Source organism: Epinephelus moara, chromosome 3 (genome assembly GCF_006386435.1).
Source record: "Epinephelus moara isolate mb chromosome 3, YSFRI_EMoa_1.0, whole genome shotgun sequence".
Classification (NCBI taxonomy): Eukaryota; Metazoa; Chordata; class Actinopteri; order Perciformes; family Serranidae; genus Epinephelus; species Epinephelus moara.
This window is the reverse complement of record NC_065508.1, coordinates 27,615,732-27,641,855: the sequence shown is the minus strand read 5'-3', so window position 1 is coordinate 27,641,855 and position 26,124 is coordinate 27,615,732. Positions and strand designations below refer to the sequence as shown.

At 42.6% G+C, this 26,124-nt stretch overlaps 2 protein-coding genes across 5 annotated transcripts in view; one reads left to right on the top strand and one right to left on the bottom strand.

The window, feature by feature from the left end:
* Nucleotides 1-26,124, top strand: part of capn5b (calpain 5b) — a 76,806-nt gene that overhangs the window by 28,774 nt on the left and 21,908 nt on the right. For all 3 annotated transcript variants that reach the window (XM_050037083.1, XM_050037072.1, XM_050037094.1), the window contains exons 3-5: nucleotides 6,448-6,579; nucleotides 17,302-17,510; nucleotides 18,979-19,171. In XM_050037083.1, coding sequence (XP_049893040.1) covers nucleotides 6,448-6,579; nucleotides 17,302-17,510; nucleotides 18,979-19,171 — 534 coding nt within the window. The remainder of the gene's footprint in view (nucleotides 1-6,447; nucleotides 6,580-17,301; nucleotides 17,511-18,978; nucleotides 19,172-26,124) is intronic.
* ompb (olfactory marker protein b) lies at nucleotides 12,131-17,356 on the bottom strand. 2 transcript variants are annotated; one of them, XM_050037268.1, is made up of 3 exons: nucleotides 17,235-17,356; nucleotides 12,920-13,472; nucleotides 12,131-12,327 (listed from the first exon to the last, which is right to left on the bottom strand). In XM_050037268.1, exons 2-3 carry the CDS (start codon nucleotides 13,307-13,309, stop codon nucleotides 12,172-12,174), a joined length of 546 nt encoding a protein of 181 aa, XP_049893225.1. In that variant the 5' UTR covers nucleotides 13,310-13,472; nucleotides 17,235-17,356; the 3' UTR covers nucleotides 12,131-12,171. The 2 variants fall into 2 exon arrangements, with proteins under 2 accessions (XP_049893225.1, XP_049893234.1); XM_050037277.1 differs by lacking the exon at nucleotides 12,131-12,327 and having other exon boundaries at nucleotides 12,547-13,472.

Here is a 26,124-nt window from a genome sequence, read left to right as displayed (position 1 = left end):
TGTTTTAACTGGTGAGAAATAAATTTCACAGTCCATTCATCTGCATAGAAGAAGTCTGCCAGTTTGCAAACTTGGATGTCAACAATGCTTTAAAATATAAAAAGAAGCCAGCTTTTATGTTGTATTTGTTAAGCCTCAAGGATACACACAGTGAGCTTTGATGAGAAAAGCTGGATGTGCGTTTGCAGCCTACAAGGATCCTTGAATTCATACTACTACATTTTTTGTATTCAGTCTTTTTGTGTGCCTGGTGGTGTGTTTGCATGTGTGGCTCCTCTCACAGGCTGATGGATGGTGCTGAGGAGGGCTATGAAGCTGGTTGAAAGCTTCTCAGTAGCAGGGTAAATGATTAGGCTGTGCTCAGCCACAATATTCACATTACTTCAGTGTCTGCAGGGCCGGATGGGGATCGATACTCTATTACTCTTCCATCTGAGCCAATCCCTGCATGGCGGGCCACCACAGGGAGCCCTCGCCGCTGCTCAGACTCCACCAATCAATGCTTTTGCGGATAGGAGTAAAAAAAAAGTGATTAGACATCTTAACTCTGGCACAGGTTAGACAGACATCCAAACATCGCTTCACACAGTTGTACCGACTTGCACGTACAAAGACACGTTTCAGACAGGAAGTGCTTCAGCGCTGATCTTTGTAAGGTGAGAGGGGCTGTTGGTAGAGACTGCAGGCCCCCAGGGAGCACTGCAGTGGCCTCTGCTTCTGATTAAAAGTTTGCTTTTGCAGCAATCAGCTTTGCAGAGTCAGCAAATTACTGACCTTGGTTGTGTCCTGCGTGTGTGCGTGTGTGTGTGCGCGCTTTTGTTTCCCACACTTGTACATACACTATATTGTGTATATGCTGTGATCTGCTTTTATACACATACTAGAGCTCTGATTCTCTGTCCGAGCCCGACTGGGCCCGATGCGACCCACCAGGTTTGAGCCAAGTCAGGCTGTAATTTCTCATTATTCCCCCAGGTTTGAATCGGGTCAGGTTCTCACCAATTTACTTGTGTTCTTTTTAGTTTTAGTTTTTTTTTTTAAATGAAAATGGCGGTTCTCGTGCATATATGCCAGGAGTCTTAATGGAGTGAACCAAGAGGGAAAGAGAGAGAAAGAGGCGAGACTGCGACTGAGGGAGGGAAAGTGACGGAACATCAGAGTAATAGTAGAGAGAGAGAGAAGGGGAACTGCAGGGCAACTCAGTCGGCAGTGTTTGCCTCTGCCTCCCTAGCAGTGGGAGAGATGTGTGTTAACATGCAGCGAAGAGCGGTGATCATCATTTACGTGCCGCATCGCCATGGACTGTTGGACAGTCACGGACCAAGGGGCGCGGCTCGCTTTGCAAAACCTGTTGTGCACAAAACGACAGACTATTGACATAACAGAAGTTTTCATTCCTTCTTTTAAATTTTCTATTTTTCTTCTATAAAATTTTTTATTCTAATCAATAGGTTTGGCTTTGTACACATTGGAGTGGGTGTCTATGCTGTTTTCTTCTTATATATTTCTTCTTATATTTATATTATATATTTATTTAGTTTTTTTAAAATATAATATGTACAAATGTTTATTACAGCTGGAAAAAGGTAAATGTATACACTGTATTGTTGTTGATGGAAACTAAAAAAAAATTTAAGTTAAAAAAAATAAATAGCAGAAGGAGGAGGAAAAGGAGAAGTGGTGTGTGGAAACACAACAGCCCTTAGCTTGTAATTATTGTATATACTATATATACTAATATACTATAATATAAATATAATATATAGGCTACATGTTTTTTACAGTACAATTTGGGTTTTAAGCCAAATTGGGTTTTAGATTTGGGTTTTTAATCAGGCTTGGGTCCAAAACAGCTGCTGTGGGTTGGGCTTGACCCGGGTTTAGGTCGCACTCAGACAGAAACTGTGAAACAGTGGTTAGCATTTTCGCCTCATTGCAAGAGAGTTAGCCAGGGTGGGGGGTTCGAACCCAGGGTGGGGGAGCCCCTTCGTGTGGAGTCTGCATGTTCTCCCTGAGTCAGCGTTGGTTTTCCCCAGGTACTCCAGCTTCCTCCCACAGTCCAAAGACATGTAGGTTAATTGGTGACTCTAAATTGTCCATAGGTTACGGAAAATGAATGAATGTAGGGTTGGGCCTGATCAGAGCTCAAACACATATAGTACACATAAATTTTGAAGGCTCATACCATTACTGATGTTTGTGGTCAAAGCAGGATGGGGGTGCTGACACTCAGCTTTCACAGGGCTAACACATACAGACAAACACATTCACACTCACATTCACACGGGAAATATCTGAATTCTCTACTTCACTTCACCTGCATGTCTTTGCAATGTGGGAGGAAACAGTTGTCTGGGAACCAGACAAATCTGGGAGCTCATGTTTTATTTCTTCTGGCAGATGTGTCTGGTCCCCCTCTGCTTTGGACAGATTTCCAGCGGCCTGAGATGTGCCCGGCCAATCACAACCGTTAATCTCACATGGTGTGCGTTTGAGATGGTGACCATAAAGAGGAGCGCCATTGAGGAGTTTTTGAGAACAACCAAGATGGCTGCAGTTGATGTGGAACTTCCTTGAATAGAATAAACTGAGCAGTTATTTGTGGCTTGAAGAGGAACAGTCAACTGGACCTAGAGCTTTTCTTGAGAAGAAAATGTGTTCGCTGCACTTCCAAGAGGATGTGGCAAAAGTTGAATATACCAGCTGATCTCTGCATGCTGTAATCTGTTTACACTGAAAGGTTCCAGACTATTATACATTTGTGATTTGGTCTGGTGATGTCAGGCGCAGAAGCCAGAGCTCTCACAGGAAAATAATATACAGACTTCATACAGAAAGGCTGCAGCTGTCTGATCGCTGCATTAGGTTTCTAAAAATCAGTCTGCTGTGATGTTCTGACAGTATCTGTACATTTTCCTGTGGTAATTTATACTGTTTATTCAGTTAGTATGGATTCTTGTTAGCTAGCTAGCTAACATATTGTTTTTGTTACAGCTACTCTGTCCAACATGGATCTAATAAACTTGGGTACAACATCAGGTTTGATGTTTGCAGACTGTACGATGACAGTGCCTACTGAATCACAGGCTACGACGTATGATGCTATAGCTTCCCATACTGAGTGCACAAGGATGCTGCACGGGTTATCACTTCTCCAACTGTGAAGCACAACAAAGAGGGTCACATTATTAAATAACCTTAAGTTTTGTGGGCACTATACACTGCGGTGTGCTGATAGGTTCTTCACCTTGCAGCTGCAACTCCGCCATTATTGTCTCTGTTGCTCCGTCTTTAAAGCTGGAGGACACATCATATAGACGAGGCTTCTGCTGTGGCATCATGTTGACCGTCAAAGTCGTGTGATATATGGACTTTACCTCCATGGTATATACCGTCACATCGTCCCAACCCTACTGTCAACTGCTAATGTGCACAATTTTCTTCTTGCAGTTTTGGCAGTTATCAGACAGCTTTAAGGTGCATCTTCACCACCCTCTGACCAGACCTTGAGGAGCATGTAGCCATGGAAAACAAGATTGCAATTAGATTTGTTATCTTTCGAACACATGCGGATATATGTGGCTTAGCGTGAACAAAAGCCTGTTAGATCACGTCTGGATTTTAAATGAAACTTTACAACTGTAAAAGATGTCGAAAACATTCTCAAGCGACAGGTCGTCAAATAAATCCCGACTTTCCAGTTTTTAATAAAACGGCAGCTGTCCACGTTGTCCCGCTGCATCCATCTTTCTCCACCTTTTACTTTTCTATCCCTAGTTGAGTGCTGCAAGTGTGTAAAGATAAAGAGCTGTTAAGTGGTACTGTGCTTTCCGCTGTCTGTTGAGTAATGGCCGTGGTGCCCATCGACCCGCCGGTCCCATAAAGCAGAGAGCAGAAAACAGACAGACTGTTCACACCCAGGCCACTGCCAGCAAAGATCTGCAGAGTGTAGTAAAAATTAAGTTGTTCTGTATTTTATATTGGGCCAGGTGTTAACCTTTTATATTAAAAATCAGATATCGGCCTGTCGCTGAAATAATAGATATGATGCAGTTTGATTTTATTTAATATTTATTCATTAGTTTGTGATGTGACATTGACCTCAGATACTGTAGCATGTAAGAATGTATGAATTTAAGTTTTACTTTGTACTATGAAGTGATGATCTAATTAATATTTCTTGACTGAGCAATCACAAATTTCTCTTCTACTAGTTATGATTTTATACAGAACTTTATAAAGTAAAACTGAAATTTGAGTTAGTCTCACTTATTTCTCAAGGGTGTTAATAAATAAAACAATTTTTTGGACATGTTTTTTGACCACTGTCCAAGCTTCAGGCCTCTGGGTGGGCGTTTCCCATGGCAACAGTTGACTATGACACAAGTGGCCAACTTCCGAGGTGCGCTCGTGACTAGAGCAAGTTATCGCCCAGTAAAGCCTATGAACCCTATCTACCACAGCTTTATATTTGTATTTTATTACATTTTTACTGCACTATTTTATGCCTTTATGTCTTGGGTTCTAATTAGATTTTACTTACATCATTTTATTTTTTTATACATATTTGAATGAGCACTGTTGAAGGGTGCCTGAGACCTAACAATTTATTTGCCAATTGCAAATAACCAGGCTGTAGACATCATAGAAAGGAGCACTTTGCACTTAACTTCTGTGATTTTGTTGCATTAATATAAATAAAACTTAAATGTTTTGTAAGTAAAATTTTGACCCAATAATTTCAACGCAACTTTAATCAATGTACTTTACAAGGTTCCTACAACCATTAAATTCCCGGAAAAGTACTTTATATTAAATATTTTTCTAATTCTGATGTATATCTTTTTGTATTTAGTGTTTATTCTATTAGTATTCTTTTTCCATTCAACTTGCTTTTCTATCTGTGCCATTTGAGCTGCTGTAACATGTGAATTTCCCCGGTGTGGGATCAGTAAAGTTTTATCTTATCTTATCTTATCTTATCTTATCTTATCTTATCTTATCTTATCTGAAAAGCTATGACAGTAGAAGAACAGTTTCTCAAGCCTGGAAATGGTTTGGAATTAACATAATGCTTTGGACAACTTCTAATACACACTGTTTTGGCTATTGTTTAAAACATATTCATGAAAATCCTAAAACATGTCTGACGTTAAATGAAATATGTTCCCTGTGTTATTAATTAAAAATCCAGTGCTGCACTGTGTGACCATTTAAATGTCACTAGTGTCACTTTGTACACATTGATCTTTGCAGCTAGTTGGTGGCGAGAATGTCTAACAAGAAGAGTTAGAAGTGCCAGTGGTTTGCTTATCTGCAACTGGCTGAGAAGTGCTTGATTAGTAATATGTGGCTTTAAAACAGCAAATATAACTCATGGCTCAAGAGAGAGGCAAACTCTAGTCACGTTGGGAGTGGGCTCTGCACCAAACGTTTGCCGTTTGCAACATGTGGGAAGCAACTCTGGTCAGCCACCCAACAAAATGCCAGCTTCAGCACATACGTAACGCCTGCTGTAGCCAGGTCAGGTAACAACACTGCTTCTACCAGCACGGCAAGCATCGGTATAGATAGAAGACAACCTCAACTGAAGCTCAACCCATCCATTGCTGTTTCCAGTGATCTGCATTCCTGTTTTATACTACAAAAATAAAGTGGTTTTATACTGTATATTTTGAGATATTAAGTTCATTTTGATTTTTGGGGTGGTACAAATGATTCTCATGGTTTTGGCAAACCTTCCCACGTTTGTGACATTTATGCTGAAGTGTGTCCATTGTGTGTAGACAAAAGAGTGGAGGACAGCGTGTCTCTCTGTAAATGGCCAGTGTCGACACAGCCTGTAGTATTCATCCCACACATTATCACAGGAACCACAGGATATCTGTGTGTGTGTGTGTGTGTGTGTGTGTGTGTGTGTGTGTGTGTGTGTGTGTGTGTGTGTGTTTTGTGTGGATGTGGATAAGTGTACGTGAGTCCTGAACAGAGCGAGCAGCTCACTGAGCACCGTGTTGCTGGCTGTGATAGAGGTTCGTCTGTACACATTGTGGCAGAAAATGGACCTCCACACAGCAGCCACAGGAAATGTGATTTCATAAATGCACGCAGCCCTCCCACACTTGGGCAGAAGATCGTGAATATGATACGTGGGTGCATCAGGACAGATGGTCTTTTTCTGATTCATGAATTTGCCTCGATAACCCATTTACGCTCCTCTATGTCTTGTACCGTGCACCGTACACACAGTGTGTGAAACGTGAACCATATTTCAGAGGTGTTTTTATCCTGCAAAGAATATTTATATATTTCCCTCACTAAAATGATTAAACTTTTCACGTCTTCAATCCTAAAAAGTGTAATGCCTCATCTTGACTTTAAAATTTGTAAGTGTTGAACCTCAAAGCTGCCGCACACTAAACTCTTCTTTGTCTGTCCTTGGGAGTGTAGGAGCTGTGTGAAGACCCTCACCTGTTTGTAGATGGCATCAGCGCACACGATTTACATCAGGGACAGCTGGGGAACTGCTGGTTCGTAGCGGCATGCTCCAGTCTGGCCTCCAGAGAGTCTCTGTGGCAAAAAGTAAGTCTGTGTATTTCTGTGTGTGTATCTGTGTCTTTATCTGTTGCATTTCCCCTCTTTTTGTTTGGCCTTGTCTTTGTTTCTGAGCACCATACCAGTGTGTTTAGTAAATCTCATAGTCTGGGTGTATCTGAGGTCAAGCACCTGCCGATCACGACGTCTGTTATTGTAAAATTTTCACAACGCGGAGAAGTACTTTTAAGGAAACGGTTTTAATAAATAGTGTAGAGGAAATAGAAGTAGAAGTAGTTTGAGAATAATTCTTATTTGCATTTTTTTCTGAGAATGAGACAGTTAAAACAATATCAATTTCAAGTCTGTGATTTTATTAACTGAGCTGGAGACAGGACATGGTTAGCCTGTAACTTAGCATTCAGACTGGTAGCGGGGAAGCGGCTTGCCCAGCTCTCTCCAGAGTGAAAACGAATGCCTACCTGCAAATCTAATGTTCGCTAACACATATGTTGTTTAATCTGCACACAAAGCATAATTTTCCTCATATCATGCAGCCTTACTAGGAAGGACAAATGCCAGTCTGACATACCACAAAAACCTTAGGCAGGGGTCAGCCACAGATACTCAATTACTTAATAGCCCCTTTTACGCAACCTCTTCAAAAATGGAATTTCAGGCCATTATGCCGCCTCTATATAAAAGGTACAATCGCACAATCGATGGATAGAGTTGTTTTGCCTTTAAGGCGGCATTTGAGGTAGTAAAAGCGCCGAAACGATGTCTGTTTAAAAAGAACAGCCGGCAGGACAGGACTGTGAGCGGCAAGGGTGTGATGTTTTGTCAACGTGTTACGTGTGCAACCCACCATGGACGATTTAAAACGTAGCTGACAGCAGTTAGCAGTTAGTGGCTAACTCAAAGAAGAAGAACAGAGACCGAAAAATGTCCACAAACTGGGCAAACAGTGAGGTCCAGGAGCTCTTAGCCCTCTGAGCAGATGATGAGATCAGCCGCCATATAACAGGGACAGTAAATTATTGTTATTGCCATGCTATGTCATTGTTGTTGTTGTTTATAAAACGCTGCTGGTGCGTATATTATATGTCAAACTACAGGAAGACGCTATTGTGTTACATGTCACGCCCGTTTTGCCTCTTTTGATTCCGCAGTGCCGGTATGCTGCCTTCATAGCAGCCCTATAGCGCGATCTCTTAGGTCTGTTGCCATGCTACAGTCAACTTTCTGTTGATTGAACTATTTGAAAATTAAACTAATTAAGGTACTTATTAAAAAAGGAGTCAACACTTTTACAAACAAAGACATTTCTAATAGACAGTTAGTGGTAAAGAGTTTGTTTCCTGCACAAAAGCCTCTTTGGAAAAAGGAACTTCCTATGCACTCAATTGTAGTTACTCCATATTTTGTGTTTAAGCGTCCATTAGGAACCATTATGATAAGAAGTAAACACCAGAGAACTCATTACAGCACCACAACGCTGCCTTGGTCTCAGCAGACTCCATCAGTCAGTAGAAGCCTGATTGGTGGAGTCTTAAAGTGGCGTCTCCCTGGACAGGCTGGAAGCACTAATGCTAGATGGATGTCCTGGCTTCTGTCGATAGTGAATGTGTTTTTATTAGTGTCTTTTTTTTTTTATTTCACGTGGCTAACCAGCAGGGGAGTGTCAACAAGATTTTAGTGCTAGCAAGGGCAGGCTCAGTGAATGAATGAAGGAATAGACAGATCAGTGGATGGATAGATACAATCGTTCTGCAAACTACAGTTAAAGGTGCATCAGAGATCAAATCAACCCTTAATTCCTTAATTTATCTGGCTGTGGTTTCAGAGATTCAGTGTCTTCTGATATAAATGCTGTTTGAAGCCTTTCACATGCTGATTAGAATAAATGTGTAAACTTTTCCATGAAGATTGGCACCACAAATCCACCTTTCAGTCCAAGACTGGTGTCATATCAACAAAAAGAATTATATAATTCTAGCTGTAGTGAGCTCTGGAGTTTAGGGTGTCAGGATTATCCTGAAATGTTCTTCGGCATCCATCTTGACAGAGGAAACAAAGTGATTACCGAGGTTTAATGGGATTTGAAACAAGATGCCTCGGCCTGTAGTACCAAGACGCTGGTTCGTGACAGTCTCAGAGAGAGTGTGTACATATGGCCATGCTTGCACAGTATCTTCCCCTCTGTTTACCCTCTGTTTCTCTCGCTCTGTTCCATCGTACAAACACACACAGTCATCGTCCAACTGCATACCCAATGAGCAGGATATTTACTGCTTAAATCCATTTTTTCTGCCTCCTTAGTTGAGGATTTTATTATATTTTCTTTTTTGTTTTTGGGGGGAGGGATGGCACCCCCTGTCATTTGCTTTATTGACTGTCAGGTTAAGTCAATTTTATACTCAGTACCTTTAAGGTATCAACTGAGTCCGTATCAAAATGCCTTCATTTAAATGGTACCTGCATTTGATCCTTTTTGTACCTAGATCTAGAAAAAAGACTATTTTATGGTTCTTCTCACAGCCAATCACAGCAAGTGTTGATGTGTGTGATTGGCCCACTATTGGGTGCAGCTGTGGTACTCCTATGCCACACAGAATATACATTTTGTATAGCTGCGTGTGTAGGCTGCTATCATGGAGGTTATTGTTTCACGCTAAAACAAAGTGTACAGATATGTCTGGCTATGCAAGACTAGTTTTACATAGCAATGACAGTAGGAGGCGTGTTACTGCCTGAAATAGGCGGCCAATGACAAGTTTATACCCTCAGTCTAAATCCTGTGATCCAATGACGTCATTTTATTAGTTGGAGGCAAAACATGACTCTCCACCACAGGGCTGTAGGCTTCGTAGGAGTCCTAAAATGTTGTCTTGTGTCATTGGGAGCCAGAATAGAGAGAATTCATGCTCAAAACTTGAATTTTATCGCATACCAGCCTTCCCTGCCCGTCAATAAAAAAGATGGTTAAATGCAATAAGACAAAAGGACTTGACATGACATAGCATAAAATGCTCACATGTGCAGCGCACACTTCATGTCAGGTTAGAGAAAAAGTATTTCCTGTTGTAGGGATGAATAACGTAATGTGTATCAAGGGTTATCATTTCCACCTCATCAGAAACTGGGGAGGTATTAAGAGGAATATTGGATTTCTCTGAAACGCTAACTTTTTAGGGCGTTAGCTAACATTAGCTTCAATAGCAAAACAAAATGGAGGAAACCATTGAAGTATCGTCCTCCTTTGTAAGATTGACATAGTAATCAACTACAAAGCTTCCTGTGACATCATCTATCCACTGAGTGAGAGCATACAGGTCGGCCAGTCTGGTCCCGTCAGTCAGTGTTTACTTATTCAAGTAACACTGCCAGTCCCGGAGAGTGAGTGACCTGACATGGTGTGTTCATAGATTCAGTCTGGCGCTCTACACTAAAATGAGAGCCCTGTAAGTCGAAGAAACGGAGTGTTATATTTCTACATGAATTAAAGCCACAGTGTGTAGGAATTTCTCCCGTCTAACGTTGAAATCATATATTGCATTCAAACGGATAGTGAACTCTAGCGCCTCACTGTTTCAAACGCGTATTGCAACAACGGTAGTCGCTGTGTACCAAAAAGCTATGATAACGTTGATGAAACCATGTCATCCGATACTTCATGGAGTATTCATTCAGGCTCCTACACAGACACACGCGACGCGAGTTGACAAACCCCCTCCTCACCATGCTGGCTGTGTTTACAACGTAGGACTGTTGGGGCGGATGTAAATTGAAACAAACCAATCACGTCTTGTCCTTTGACAACTGACAAGTGGCTCAACCTCACACACCTCATCCCTCTCCTCGCAACACTGCGCCGCTAACAGCTGTTAGCCGCTGTTAGCGGCCAGCGCCGCTACTACCCCGGCACTACTGCAGCATAACAAAGTCCCACTCTTTGAGCATAATGCAGGATCATGTATTATGCAGCATCACGGGAGACGGAATCCTCGTCGCCAAGAAGGCGCAAAAGGGAGTCAAAAAGGCAACGTGACCGGCGATTGCATTACCATTCTCCTTCAGCAGCTCTCTCCACCTGGGAAAGGCTACCCCGATGTGGACCCTCATTTTTTTAATTCACCGGTCACGTTGCCTTTTCTATTCCCATTTGTGCTTTCTTGGCGACGAGGATTCCGTCTCCCATGATGCTGCATATGCATGATCCTGCATTATGCTCAAAGAGTGGGACTTTGTTTCAAATTTGCCGGGGTAGTAGCGAAGCGCCTCTTGCTCCTCTCCTTCAGCTCCTCAGTCACGCAGCGCTGGCCTGGCTCTCAACGAAAACGCCGAAGGCGGGGCTGTATGTCCCTTGCTGGCGGATGTATTCTCAAGATGGCGAAACATTATGGAACCCCACAGACGACTTACCCGCACAATGTACAAGCAAATCCGAAATTCTCCTTTTACGAGAATAAGTCAGATTATTGGTGGAGGTAATAGTACACCAGTGATGACATATTTATGAATGCAGACATCAATTTTTGCCAATAAACAACTGAAAATGTTACACAATGTCCCTTTAACAAACGGTTAAGTTGATCACATATTCACTCCGCTCAGAACTTGCTATCTAGTGCTAGCTAATGTCTGTGGAGAATTGTTTTGCCTCCAGCTAAGCCCCGCCCACCAAAAACATCATACTGTTTACTAACAGTAAAAGGGTTTATACAGATTAAACAAGACTCCAATTTAACAGACGGATATGAGAGTGGTTTTCTCATATAACTCTCAACCAGAAAGCAAATAAGCGTATTTCCCAAACTTTGGTTTCAATGCAAAACAATTGCAGCCTTGTTTGAAAAATATGAATTAATCATTCTAAATTAAAAAGAGTAGGGAGAAATCCAAACTGACCACAGCTGATGAAATTAGACCTCTTATCTGAAGTCCGTTTGTTAGATCTAAACAATAGTGGAGGTCTGTTTGTAAAAGCAGCCTTTGTGCAGAGATGTTCATCTGTTCAGTCTCTCGTGTTGGCCACCAGCTTTATTTCCTATTCCCATTAAAGCAAAACAAGTAATGGTCCAAATCTCACAGGAGCAGATACTGTTCCCCGGTGAAAGCTGAGTGCTGCTACTTCAAAACATTGTTATTTTGTATTGCTTTTGTACATGTTAATTACCTGCAAAGACAGTCAGACTTTAAAGTTCTGTAGAGCTGTTGCATCTTCTCATTTGCCTTCATTATATCCTTGTAATTACTCAACACAGTATAATGTTTAAATGTTAGCAGGGTATTTCTGTTTATCATCACTTATTAATAACTTAATAAAGACTCGATTAAAAGCTAGTCCATTTGTTCAACTCTTTCCTGTCAAAGGATGACAGGCAAAAGGACACATACTGTACCAATGACGACACTCAATAATAATTTACATTAATGCATTCAAGGCTGCAGGCGAGATCAATTCAATTGAGACTCCTGCAGCCGTAGACATTTTTTTCTGTCAGAGAACGGTTCAGGTGGCAAGTTAGTTACATGCTTTCTAGCAACAAGAATCGAGTGTAATACCTCCTGACATCTCAGTTATTTTCTTTTCTCTCACACCTCATCTGACACGCGTCCTCTCATTCGCAGTCACAGTTACTGCTTCATCTCCCGCTGCAGTGTAAAGCAGCGAGAATTCATCAGGAGAGAGGCCGAGAGATGAAATCCACATGCCTCCCCTCTCTCTTGTTTGTCAGGTTCACCATGCAAGACGGAGACGGATGAGGCAGCAGGAACCTGTTCCCCCGTGCACTGGGGAATACACGAGCACATACACACAATTACACACTGTCTCTATCCATTATCTCACATGGGACTCATTTCTACCAAACCCGTCAGGGCTGGCTGTTTGTCAAAGAGGAGGAGAGGGGGAATAACATTTTTGCTCAACATACAAAGCCCATAGAACATTCTGTGTTCGGACACTGGTTAAAAAAATGCAGATACGCCTTTTTGATTCATTTGATTTATTTGTATTTGGTCGTATTTTTGCCAAACATCAAAGGATACAAAGGCACTTATGATCAACAGGTTCAGTAACAAGCAAGTTTTGTAAATGAGTTCTGTTGCAAAAGGAGGAAAAGAGGGATGGAGAGCAGTCTTGTCCTTACAGGTTGTCAGATGATGTCATATGCTGCAGCCATCCATACAAATAAAATGCAGGTTTAACCTTAAATTAACTTCTTCAACTAAACACACACAAGCACAGAAGAAGAGTTTGAAGCGAGTATGTCTCCAATTTTTTGAAGTCTCAACTATCCACTGTGAAGGTGATGGAGCAGTCGACAGTCTCAGGGCTGCAGCCTTCTGCAAACGCAAACAGGAAGTACATCACCTTCCTTACCTTAGCAAGCTCAGCGATCCTCTCGCCAAACTCATGTGCGTCAGCCTCGTAGCACTGGATGGGGGCGTCGCTGGCGTCGCCTACCGCCCTCCAGAAAACCCCGGCGGGATCCAGCAGCTGACGTGTCATCAGGTTGGTGAGGTCAGGTGTCCAGAGCTGCGAGGTGGCCGTAATGGTGAGGCGTCCCACCTGGGCCAGCCGCACCGTCCACCGTGAGAATCGGAGGGACTGTTTGGAGAAGTCCAGTCGATACACAGCCTCGTTGGGCAGCAGCAGGCGTTCACCGTCCTGCCTCTTCTGGCCTCGCTGCTGCAGAGACTGAACCCGCAGGCGCATCACCTCTGTCAGCTGGGTGTCCGGCCGGAAGGGCAGCTCCAACTCTGTAGACATGCTTGGACGGCACACCGCAGCAGGCTGACAGGTCGATACCAACTGCAAGGCTGGATTAGATTGGCAGCTACGTCGAGACTAAGCTTCTTCACTGTCTCTGTGTCCAGTAACTCTTACTCTGTGCTCCCGCCTGCAGGCTTGTGCAGAGTGCATGTGTTCACATCTGTGTAGCATCGATAGGAGAGGGCGGGTCTTACACAGAGGTACACATGAGCAGAGGTGCTAGGCAACAAGATCTAATGACATTTGCAACCCAAGCACAGGGTTTGCCCTCAGGGAACTGTGCTTAGTTCTGTTAGTTACTCATTTGTATGTCCTGGTTTTTGCTTGGCTACAAACCTTTTACTCTGATACCTGAGGTGGAAGTCAGTCATGAAGTCAGCATGAATCTAAACATCAAAACAGTTTTGTAAGAGTAAGTTAGGTCTTTTTATGTCAGAGCTGGATATTATCAGTTGAAGAGGAGGAGGAAGAAGGAGTGAGGGGAAAGCCTCTTTATTCCCCATGGTGTGTGTATTGATAGACAGCGGGGGAAGCCACGGTGCCTTCTGCTTGTGTTTCTGGTCAGTCGTCAGGTCACTTACCTACCAGAGTTCAGTTGCTGCATAGCGACACTTGGCCCAGATGAAAGCTGAGATAGATAGAGCCTTCGCTCTCGCACTATCCACAGTGCAGAGTTAGGGAGTAAGCAATAGCAGGGTGGAGTGCAAGAGAGATTGCCTCCCGAAGGATTACAAAATGACTTTGAGGTTTCTGTGGTGCAGTGCTTTGTTTTTTTTCCTGACCCCCCTCCTCCTGGTTTTAAAGGAGCTGTTGCTGCTTTACAGAGCCGGTCCTCTGGAGAGGCCAGATTCTCCCCATCAGCACAGTGTCACCTCCTGTAGAGAGGTTTGACAGGAACTGCTGTTCAGTTAGCGCACCTTGACATCTCCAAGGACACCCGCTGGAACACTGTCACTTAATTCACATGTGGTGTCGCTCACTGCATCATTTGCAGTTTTTGTTGCATGCCATATTCCTACTGGTAGAGGTCTCGTAGGTGCCCTTTTACAGGTCGCCTCTAGGCTGGGTGCTCTGTTATGACACTGAGTCACAGTGGGATCGTAGAAACATAGAATTTTAAAATGCAATCACATCACAACATAATGGAGAATATACTTTTGTTTCTAGCGGCTGTTTTTAAAGAAAAAAGCTCTTTTAAACCAAATGTGCACTACCTGTCGTCTAAATAAACATAAGAAATGTAACCGCCCTTGTATTCTGGCAAAGTCAGTCATTTATTGATTAGTTCAATGATTAACAAAAGTGAGACAAACTGAGTTTAGCAACAAATAAGGGCGACAACAAATAACTAACAACTTAAAAGCAACATATTTCCCCACAGTCTTACACTCTAAACACAAACAAAAAGAGTCTGACTATTCTGCAGTCAACTGACAATATAAGAATAACAAAACACATGCAAACACCTACACCTGGCATGCTAAACACTTAAATCCTATGTTAAAGGACAACTTAGGTATTTTTCAACCTGGGCCCTATTTCCCCATGTGTATGTGTGTGTATGATTCATGGGTACAACTCGTTCTAAAATTGGTTCAGTATTGAGGGAGGCAGATGCAACCGGAGCCGCGAAACGAGCTAAAATGGTAACGGGGGCAAATGCGTCCCGTATAAGTTTGCGCATTAAAAGTGCTTTTTTTCGCCACTGACCGGTTCAGATCGCCAGTGCTATCTCTGTAAATAGCATACTAACTTAGCCTTTCCCTTACCTCTGGGCTGTGTGATGTCACGAGCTTTGCTCCACTGTGTCTGTAGCTCTCTCTACTCGTGGGACAGCCGTTTTCTTGAGGAAGAGGTGTTTCGGGATTGGATGTCTTCTCTTCTTCGGCTGGCAGTAGTCATCTTGGGAGAAGTGAGCACTGCAGACCCGATGGTCTGCAAGGCGCAGTGTCTGGACAGGAGTGTTAGCATCCATTTGTAGCACAACTAGCCACAACTTCAGCATCTCGCCGTCCGACAAAGGCAGCCTATGAAAGCTGTACGGGGTGTTGCGCGACATCCTGTTCTTGCGTTCGGGAAAAAGGCCCGTTTATTTGAGCACTCCAAAAACTCCGGTAACACTCCAGGGGGTAGCACGTAAAAGACTCCGTCCTCTGACTCTTCTAGCGTAACACACACACTTCATACACACATACTCACTTACAGTACCAAGCGGGGCCGCCCTCCCCCTCTCTGCTCCAACACTGACTGACAGCTGACTCCACTCATTCACACTCACCACTGCCCCAGGGCCGCTACAATATGCTATCTACAGAGGTAGCACTGGCGATCTAAACCGGTCAGTGGCGAAAAAGAGCACTTTTATACAGGATGCATTTCCCCCCGTTACCATTTTAGCTCGTTTCACGGCTCAATACTGAACCAATTTTAGAACGAATGGTACCCATGAATCACACGCACACATACACATGGCGAAATAGAGCCCAGGTTGAAAAATACCGAAGTTATCCTTTAAGTGCACAGTGGTATGTAAAAACAGTACGCGAACACTTTTTAAACTTGCCTAGTCCAAGTGTCGCACAACCCCCAGAATGATCATTTACATATCAATTGCTGGCCCGTGTTACATTGAATTCATGAAGAAAAACTGCTTCCGGTGAGTGAAGAATCCAAAAACCAAGAAAATGATTGACGGATTGAAGTAATAGGGTTCCGTGTTTAAAGCGAAGGTTCAACCCAAAACCAAAAATACATAATTTTTCATTATGCTTACAGGAGTTGTTCGGTAGAGGGAAAATAGTCCCTACATGAAACCGCTCACAATAAGGTCTGTGGATTATCTTGAGTAACTGGGTCATAATATCTGTGAAGAGACATTGATGTTGAGTTTTTCAAATTTATTTATTTGGCGTTTTAAGCATCACAAGCCCAGTGCCATCTAGTTCCATTATATTGGAGACATGGCAGATATCTTTACGGCTGATATCTCCCAACACTCAGCAACTCACACCAAAACAATCTAGACTGATAAATATCACTACAGGTCAGAGGAAACATATGTATGTTTCATTAAAGGGTGAACTGTCCCTTTAAGTTAGCAGTTAACTGTAATAAAGACAAGCTGAGGTAAGAGCAGACTATGTTAACTAAATGAACGGGGAACAAGTCAAGCAGTATGTGGACTGGATGTGGTCCGGATTTGCTGGCCCAACCAGCAAAGTGGAGGGATCTCTGGGAGGGATTTTCCAAGATGGTGGCAAGGACCAATCACAGCACTATTTGTATAGACCTTAGACGTTACAGACATAAGAAATCAGTGAAGGCCACTGCCTGTTACGAGGGGTCACATGCTATAGCTTCTTAATCTGATTAAGCTAGCATAGCTATCAGAAATTTAGGCTTTCTTTAGATAACAGAGTATACACATTTTCTGTCCCACAACAGAAGGACATGACTATACAAACTCTAAATGTGTTTCATTTTTAAAAAGGTAAATGAGTATTATTATTTGTTCAGCTGTGTTTGACTGCTCTGTGCTGCTCTGTATTCTGCTTTTTCTCAGCAGTCGGTTTTCTGATACCTACGTGTGTGTGTTTTGAAATTTTCTGTGAATATGTTATTTGTTGTTTGCATGTCGTCAATATAATAACTACAGTTCACAAAATGGAGGCTGGGTTGTATGGCTTTCACTGGACCACAGCAAATGCAAGCAGCTGAAACACACACACACACACTACAGTTATTACCTCTCACCCATGTCCTATTACAGCTGGATTTATGACTGAGAGAGCCAAGGTGATAAATTTGTCCCCTAATCCTAAATGCATCAGCAGACATGAGGGTACGCTGTCTCACTCTGGCAGCCCACTCCACCTTGACATTATTTATGCTCCATGGACCACCGCCTGTTTGTTTGGCTTACCTGCCCTCTTCCTCCATCCTCTTCCTCCATCCTCTTCCTCCCCTGCCACCTCTCCCCTCTCCTCCAGGTCATTCCAGACTGGAAGGAGCAGGAGTGGGATACAGAGAAGCCAGACTCGTATGCCGGAATTTTCCACTTCCGCTTCTGGCGCTTTGGTGAGTGGGTGGACGTGGTGATTGACGACCGGCTACCAACGGTGGACAACCAGCTGGTCTACTGCCACTCCAACGACAGTAACGAGTTCTGGAGTGCCCTGGTGGAGAAGGCCTATGCCAAGTTAGTATCAGTGCCAACAAATATACAGATCCAGTTTTAAAGAAGGAACACTTACAAACACAGTATTGGATTTAACTATTTTAAAGTTCTGCCTACATGAATTAAAACACAACTTAAACTAAACAGCATTTATAACTCCTCTCATGCTTATACAAAGTCAACATACTAAGTTGTAATCCAGTAAATAGCGCTGTCGTTTTAAGGCTTCTAATAATTATTTTCATTAGCCATTAAACTGCAGATTATTTTCCTGATTAACTGATTAATAATTTTGTCCATAAAGTGGCAGGAAATAGTGAAAAATGTCCATCCAACTTTTCCAGAATTCAAGGTTATGTCATTAAAGATCTAAATGGTCTGAATCCCAAAGATAAGAATAATTAATTGACAGTAAAAATGGTTGCAGATTAATTTTACTTTTATCACTTACTTTTTATTGCAACATAAACTGATTACACTTTAATGTTTAACCCAGCTTCACACAGCCACCTTCATCTCCACATCCCTTTTCATTTCCACCATACCTACATGGACAGAGTGTCCTTAATTAGACAGAAGATCCTTTAAATTAGATATCAAACTTGTCCACATTAAAATTGTGTTTGGACAAGCATCATTGACTCCTACTGATGATAGTTCCACTTAAGAAATGTCCAAGCTCTGAAGCCAGTGAATACTTCAGTTATCATGTACTTATAACCTTCTGCCAAAATCCCTGGACATTCCCATACAACATGTATAAAAGAGCCCGTGGTTCTGTGGAGGCAAAATGAGCCGTCAGGGTCAGGTGCCAGTTCCCTTTGACACCTTATTCTCAGCATTAGATATGCTGTATGACAAAATTTCAAATGTATATACTGGTGATTTGGGTTTCTTGAGGCACCAGTGACATTGTCCCAAATTGCATCCCAGTTTAAGTCTTGTCCCAAATTAGATATATCCCTATCCCACGCTTTCATCCCTGATGTATACATGTATTTTTGGGAGTTTGATTTATCATAGATGTATGACACTATCTGTCTTGGAGCATTCTGTATTCAACTTAAAATAGGATGGTGTTATAAATCTGACCCCCAGGGAACCCTGTGGGCTTTACAGGCTGACCTTATTCTGAAGTAGAAGAAAAGAGTGTGTTTATCAATGTATTGAGAGACAAGTTCTTGGAAATCAAGAGCAGTGGTTGCCCCATTAATGTCTTGAAGAGTTGTAATACCTTTAGTTGTAGCATCACTTCACTTGTAGCATATGTGTTAAGATTAAATTAAATCAATTAAAAAATTAATTAAATTAAAAGTAATTAAAAAAAATTAATTAAAATGAAAAGATTGGATGATAAAAAAAAACAACACATTTTGGGTAGATATACCTGTAAGGAGAACGTCCTTTAACCTTATTGGCGATATTACTTTCTTGACTAATCGTTGAAGCTCTAATAGATAAAGCTCAACTCTCCTTCTCTTCATGTCAGGGTTTATGGCTGCTACGAGGCTTTGGACGGGGGAAACACCGCAGATGCACTGGTGGATTTCACAGGTGGTGTTTCGGAGCCTGTGGACCTGCTGGAGGGTCAGATGGCAACAGACGAGGTGGCCCGTAACCAGCTGTTTGAAAGAGTTCTCAAAGTCCACAACAGAGACGGTCTCATCAGCTGCTCCATCAGGGTGAGCTAACAGCTGCAATACACGCTCAGATAACAACACCTCGTTTTTTAGATCATACTATACTGCTGAGGCTGAGATTCATTGTAGTTTTCTTTTTCTTAAAAGGGCAAATTGATTAGTTTTCAGCTTTAACTTATCATTATAAAATAAATATTGATTGCACAATATATTGGCTGTAGAATAATGACACCATCAGCATTTAGATCGGTTCCCTATAAGCCTCGATTTCACTATGCAATTCTTTGTGCCACTGGGTACGATCCCCTGGGAAAATGAAAGCTCAGTTCACAGCACAAAGGAAGTGCGTCAACCATTGCACAACTGCAACAGAACGAGAAAAGCACCTTTATTTTTCCCGGTGGCTATGGTTAGCTATTCCCATTTCCCAAAGAGTATTCAAGTAAGTTCTTTGCAGTTACAAGCCCCAGAAGCAAAAATGGTGGCTGGTGAAACAACTGAAGTCAGTGAAAAGTCTGTGAAACTATGTTTTATTCATTTTTGTGTAGAAGATCTTGGTTCATCTATTCTGTAGTAGGGCTTGGTCAGCGTTCATTAGGGTTGGGCACTGTGCCAATTTGTACAGATACTGATACCTGTCATTCTGTACCAGTACCCAATGGTACATTTTTTTGGTACTTTACCGCTTCTGAAATAATAAAAATCTAACTCTTGAACAAGCTGCAGGGGTGATGCAGTAGACTAAAATGCAATTTTGCTCCTCTGCTCTTTTCTAATCACATTTTAACCCTGTTTACACAAAAAACACACTAAAGGGAGGCTATGAAGTCCCTTCTTTATGCTGCCTCTGCAATTTTACACAGAACCAAACAGTTTGAGTTAGCTGCTAACAGCTACTTCATTCTCCTGCAGTAGGTCGCACGCATAACAGGTCATCAACATGTCACACCCGTACTGTCTATGATCCCCTCCCGCTGGCTCTACCGTTTATACAGATCTTGTTTTGGCGCTGTTACAACTTCTGATGCCATCTCAACAGCGAGACAACTCTGTTCCCCATTCCAGGATTGTACCTTTTACACTAAACAGTGAGGGAGCATAATGGCATGAATTAATGGCAAACCCTAGTGTTCATATTGAGGACATTTTGTTTGCCTGGTCTTATTCATTGCTTTCTAAGGATCAGCTCAGCCACATGTATGTGACAAACACATTGACGAATGTGTTGCATGCTCACGAGTCTGCTGTCACATTAGCATCTTTGTGAGGCTTTAATAAAAGGCATGCTATGCAGGAAATGTTGGCTACTGTTTGTAGACAGTATGGCCAGCGAAAGTGAAAGCCAACTCTAGATTAACTCCACTTGGCGTTTTTCCTCAGTATATTCGCGTTTCTGTCAGCACTGTGTCCTCTAGGTTTTTGTAGCTTCCTCTGTCTGGCACCTAACCCTTTTTAGGTCCGACCTCACCTGCCGCTGTGCACAAGAAGGTCTGGAACACAGTAAAATAAAGCAAATTAAATTAGGCAATTTTAAGAAAATATAGTTGAATACATCCAGAGAGATTTCTTCTGTATGAGTTAATACATTGTGTTTTAACAAAATCCTGCATAGTACCATACATGTGGAGGCAGTACACATGCCTTTTGTGCCTACTCTGTGCCATCTTCAAAGGACGAGGAGGTAAGTGCATCTGAGGTTGCCAAGCGACCATAACCAGCCCCTTATCATAGCCTATCCTGAGTGCAGAGCTGATCTTCTTCCAGGCGTTGTTTTGTAAGTGTTATTTAGCCAAAAATAGTAGCCCTGGACTAAAATGATCAACCTCTCCTCCACATTAACCACCAACTTACGGAAGAAGGGAAATATATCCACCGGCTGTGACTGGTTTTTCCTCATCATATGACATGCAGTGTGCACTGCTGCGTTCCAAAAGTTGAACTATTGCAGGTATTTGGTGAAAAACCCCAAAAGTCCGACCGAAAAGTCAGAGGATTACCAAAGTTCTTACAGTTCATCCGTCTGCGCAACATTTTAGCACTCTAACAAACAAAGAAAGTGCTCGCCCTTCACTTTTTTAGCAGCATTACAATACCTGTTCTCTGAAAATTGTCTGATCCACCAAAGCTGACCCTTTGTGCTCCAGAGCCCTTTAATAATTAGAGCATTTTCTGCTGTGATTTTGAAATCCAGGGATGAAAACCTTTCTGCCTGTTGTGACTGACTTGGTGGAGATGCTGGCTGCCTGTGTCTCACGGCAAAGATATCAGCCTTCTTTAGTGCCAAATCTCTGCATAAATTCTTTCTGCAACTTTTCAGAGGCTCTTCAAAGTGGTGCAGTAATTTGTTTGAGATTACGTGAGGTACACACAAATGATTCGCACTTCTGTCTATTTTCACAATATTGTGCATGCCTTTTCCTTTCCAAAATATTTACACAAAGCCTGGGTACATGTTCCAATGCCAGAGTCCTGGTAGATCTAAGTGTCTCGAAAAGGGTTTCATATATCAGAGTTTCAGTTTCATGTTTTTTTTCATGTGTTTCTAATAGAGCTTGATGAATAATGCTTCAGGATTCGAGGCAGAAAAATCGCTGTTAAGAAAACAAGTGTATGCTGTCTTATAATTTCCATTTCTGGGTCCTCTGTCTCATGCCAGTCTTATTCCCCGACATCCTGCTCCAGCAACAACTAATTCACAATCCTTCATTGTGATTCAGAATCAGGCGCAGTTCAATTTTTAAATGATATGGCTCTTTTATATGCATGAGTTTTTACACTGGAGGGTCTATTGTTCAACCGCGAGCGTAATGAGAGCTCAGAGAATATAACCAGTACTGTACAAAAATGCATTTTCCATCCTTATCCATTGTTGTTATGGTAGCATATATTTCTCAATCATAAGTTGTTATTCTGGGGATGCATGAATTTTACGCCTATCCTCTGGGAGACCCTGAGTTTACTGAGTTTCTGATTCATAGATCAGGGAATCCAAGTGCTGCTCTGCTATTGCTTTCATCTTTCTTGGACAAAACAGGCTGGACTGAAAGGGAGAGACAGGCATGGTTGCTCCGTGATCTTAGCATCTTCCTTCCAGTGAAAAAACTACTCAAACCTGATGTGCATAAATTCATTTAAAAAAAGACACATCTGATCTAAAGGGGATCCAAAGATAATTAGTAGATTAAGAAGTGGGAAGAACTATTTTAGGCACCCCTGGTTCTGATGTAGAATCCTTTACCTTCTTGGAGAGTAGCACTGACAGGGAGTTATGGATGCAGATGCCAAAGCAAGAATAGGTAAGGACAGCATTTTAACAGCTCAAGAACATCTGGTGTCCTACAGTGACACAAAAAACTTTAACTCTATCTGCCATCAAATTCCCACAAATCTTTCACACTTCACCTTTAAGCACATAATTTATTACCACAAAATCTCTAAGAAAGCGGAGGCTCTGACATATAACACTGGCTCAGTAAAAAGAACAACTGGAAGTCGCTCCCGTAAGAGTATAAACCCAGCTTTTGACATTTCGGGACTGTAAACAAAGATTGTCAGGCCATCATGACTCCATCAGCTGGTCTTTAAAGGACAACTTCGGCATTTTTCAACCTGGGCTCTATTTCCCCATGTGTATGTGCGCGTATGATTCATGGGTACCACTCGTTCTAAAATTGGTTCAGTGTTAAGGCGCGAAACGAGCTAAAACGGTAACGGGGGCAAATGCGTCCCGTATAAAAGTGCTCTTTTTCGCCACTGACCGGTTCAGATCGCCAGTGTTATCTCTGTAAATAGCATATTGTAGCGGCCCTGGGGCAGTGGTGACTGTGAATGAGTGGAGTCAGTTGTCAGTCAGTCTTGGAGCAGAGAGGGGGAGGGCGGCCTCGCTGGGTACTGTAAGTGAGTATGTGTGTATGAAGTGTGTGTGTTACCCTAGAAGAGTCAGAGTTTGGGACGGAGTCTTTTACGTACTACCCCCTGGAGTGTTACTGGAGTTTTTGGAGTGCTCAAATAAACGGGCCTTTTTCCCGAACGCATGGAACAGGATGTCGCGCAACACCCCGTACAGCTTTCATAGGATGCTTTTGTCAGACGGCGAGGTGCTGAAGTTGTGGCTAGTTGTGCTACAAATGGATACTAACACTCCTCTCCAGACACTGCGCCTTGCAGACCATCGGGTCTGCAGTGCTCACTTCTACTGCCAGCCGAAGAAGAGAAGACATCCAATCCCGAAACACCTCTTCCTCACGAAAAAGGCTGTCCCACGAGTAGAGAGAGCTACAGACACAGTGGAGCAAAGCTCGTGACATCACACAGCCCAGAGGTAAGGGAACAGCTAGTATGCTATTTACAGAGATAGCACTGGTGATCTGAACCGGTCAGTGGCGAAAAAACACACACTTCATACACACATACTCACTTACAGTACCCAGCGGGGCAGCCCTCCCCCTCTCTGCTCCAACACTGACTGACAGCTGACTCCACTCATAGCACTGGCGATCTGAACCGGTCAGTGGCGAAAAAAAGCACTTTTAATGCGCAAACTTATACGGGACGCATTTGCCCCCGTTACCGTTTTAGCTCATTTCGCAGCTCCGGTTGCATCCGCCTCCTTCAATACTGAACCAATTTTAGAACGAGTTGTACCCATGAATCATACGCGCACATACACATGGGGAAATAGGGCCCAGGTTGAAAAATACCGAAGTTGTCCTTTAAAGACCAGCTGATGGAGTCATGATGGCCTGACAATCTTTGTTTACAGTCCCGAAACGTCAAAAGCTGGGTTTATACTCTTACGGGAGCGACTTCCAGTTGTTCTTTTTACTGAGCCAGTGTTATGTGTCAGAGCCTCCGCTTTCTTAGAGATTTTGTGGTAATAAATTATGTGCTTAAAGGTGAAGTGTGAAAGATTTGTGGGAATTTGATGGCAGATAGAGTTAAAGTTTTTTGTGTCACTGTAGGACACCAGATGTTCTTGAGCTGTTAAAATGCTGTCCTTACCTATTCTTGCTTTGGCATCTGCATCCATAACTCCCTGTCAGTGCTACTCTCCAAGGAGGTAAAGGATTCTACATCAGAACCAGGGGTGCTTAAAATAGTTCTTCCCACTTCTTAATCTACTAATTATCTTTAGATCCCCTTTAGATCAGATGTGTCTTTTTTGAAATGAATTTATGCACATCAGGTTTGAGTAGTTTTTTCACTGGAAGGAAGATGCTAAGATCACGGAGCAACCATGCCTGTCTCTCCCTTTCAGTCCAGCCTGTTTTGTCCAAGAAAGATGAAAATGAAATGAGAGCAATAGCAGAGCAGCACTTGGATTCCCTGATCTATGAATCAGAAACTCAGTAAACTCAGGGTCTCCCAGAGGATAGGCGTAAAATTCATGCATCCCCAGAATAACAACTTATGATTGAGAAATACATGCTACCATAACAACAATGGATAAGGATGGAAAATGCATTTTTGTACGGTACTGGTTATATATGTCCTTTAAGGAGCAGTGGACTCAGTATTCCTTCTCATTCCTCCTATTCAGACAAACCATTGTTTTAAAACTCCATTAAGTAGTCTATCTATTTGTCCTGTCTGTCCATGCAGCTGTCATATTAATCAGGCTCTCAGTTGATGCAAGGATAGTAGTCTATGAAATTTTGCAGTGTCTCACGAAAAAAAGCCAAGTGCACTGAACACATAATTACTGGATCGAAGAACCAATTTTCTGATAACGTTTTCTAATGACTCTCTCCCTCTTTCCCTCTTACCATCCAAAGCTTTTGATTCACAGACGGTGCTTTGCTCAAATTTTAAAGTGTCACATCTTCACTGTTATTGAAAATCTTCCAGTGTGTGTTTCCCAGACAACAACAACAACAAAAAGCACTTAGGATAGAAACACCAACTGTCCCACACAACTTTGATCTGTGCACGAGCAATGGGGTAGTCTCTCTTAGCGAAAAGACTTTTAAAAAAAAAATGTGGTCACAAAGCAAAACTAAATTTTACAAATCAATATTTTGGACGCAACAGTGAAGCAAATGATAACATAATGTGACATGAAAAGGGTTGCATATACTGTTGTGTCTTCAGTAAAGTGTGGCCCCATTCTGCAGCTCTCTGAAGCTGACAACACACTGGTGCTGCCCCTAGCAAACACTCATCACGCTGCAGATCTGCCCGTAATTTCGGAGGGTTCGGGCTCCTCATAATAAACCTAGGCTATGGAACACCTGGGGGGGGGGGGGGATAAGTGCCGTTAAGGGCACCTTGACGGCGCCACTGGCCACGTGCATGTGAGTTTTTGACGGTGACAACGTGTGTGTCGGCTTCGTCGAGTGTACCAAGTGCAGCATGATGCTGGTATATGACAGCAAAAAGACGGGGACCTCGACACTTAAGAGGTACATGAAGGCTTGCCATGGAAAGGAAGAGAGAGTCAGCCTTCAGTGTCCACGTTTGTATCCTTAAAAAAAATGTCAGGTTTAAACTGGGCTCCGGCTCGTAATTACAGTTAAAGGGACGGGCTGGGCCGGGTTCGGACAGAACATGCACGGGCTCGGGTGGGGTCGGGCTGGATTTTTTTGGGCCCGATCTAAGCGCTAGTTTGGAGAGCCCATTAGGCTTGTGCTGATTTCCGGTTTAACCGGTTTGGTCCGGTTTAAGAGCTCCACCCAGTTTAATTCATGTCAACCGGATAAACCGGGTGGGGGGTCTTTACACATCAGCGGTGTGTCAAGGGACTATATTCAACTTATCTCGCATTGTAACATGCATTATGACAACTTAATATGGTTTATGTATGTTTTTAAATGAAGTGGAGGAGCCTACAAGTGTTTTGTTTAGTTTGCCTCAGAGGCTCCGCGGACTGCGGACTCCGCAGCTCTGCTCAGCTGTCTGCTGCTGTCCTTCTGCTTCTTCTTCTTCTTGTGTAACCTTGTGTGTATTGGCGGTTAATACAGCATTATCGCCACCTAGTGGATTGGAAGCGCATTACA

Excerpts from the sequence above, each read along its gene's own strand:
- ompb (XM_050037268.1), bottom strand. The coding sequence starts at position 13,309 with ATGTCTACAGAGTTGGAGCTGCCCTTCCGGCCGGACACCCAGCTGACA. Across the intron at positions 12,328-12,919 it reads GGATCGCTGAGCTTGCTAAG|TGCACGGGGGAACAGGTTCC; the intron begins GTAAGGAAGGTG and ends TGTATTCCCCAG.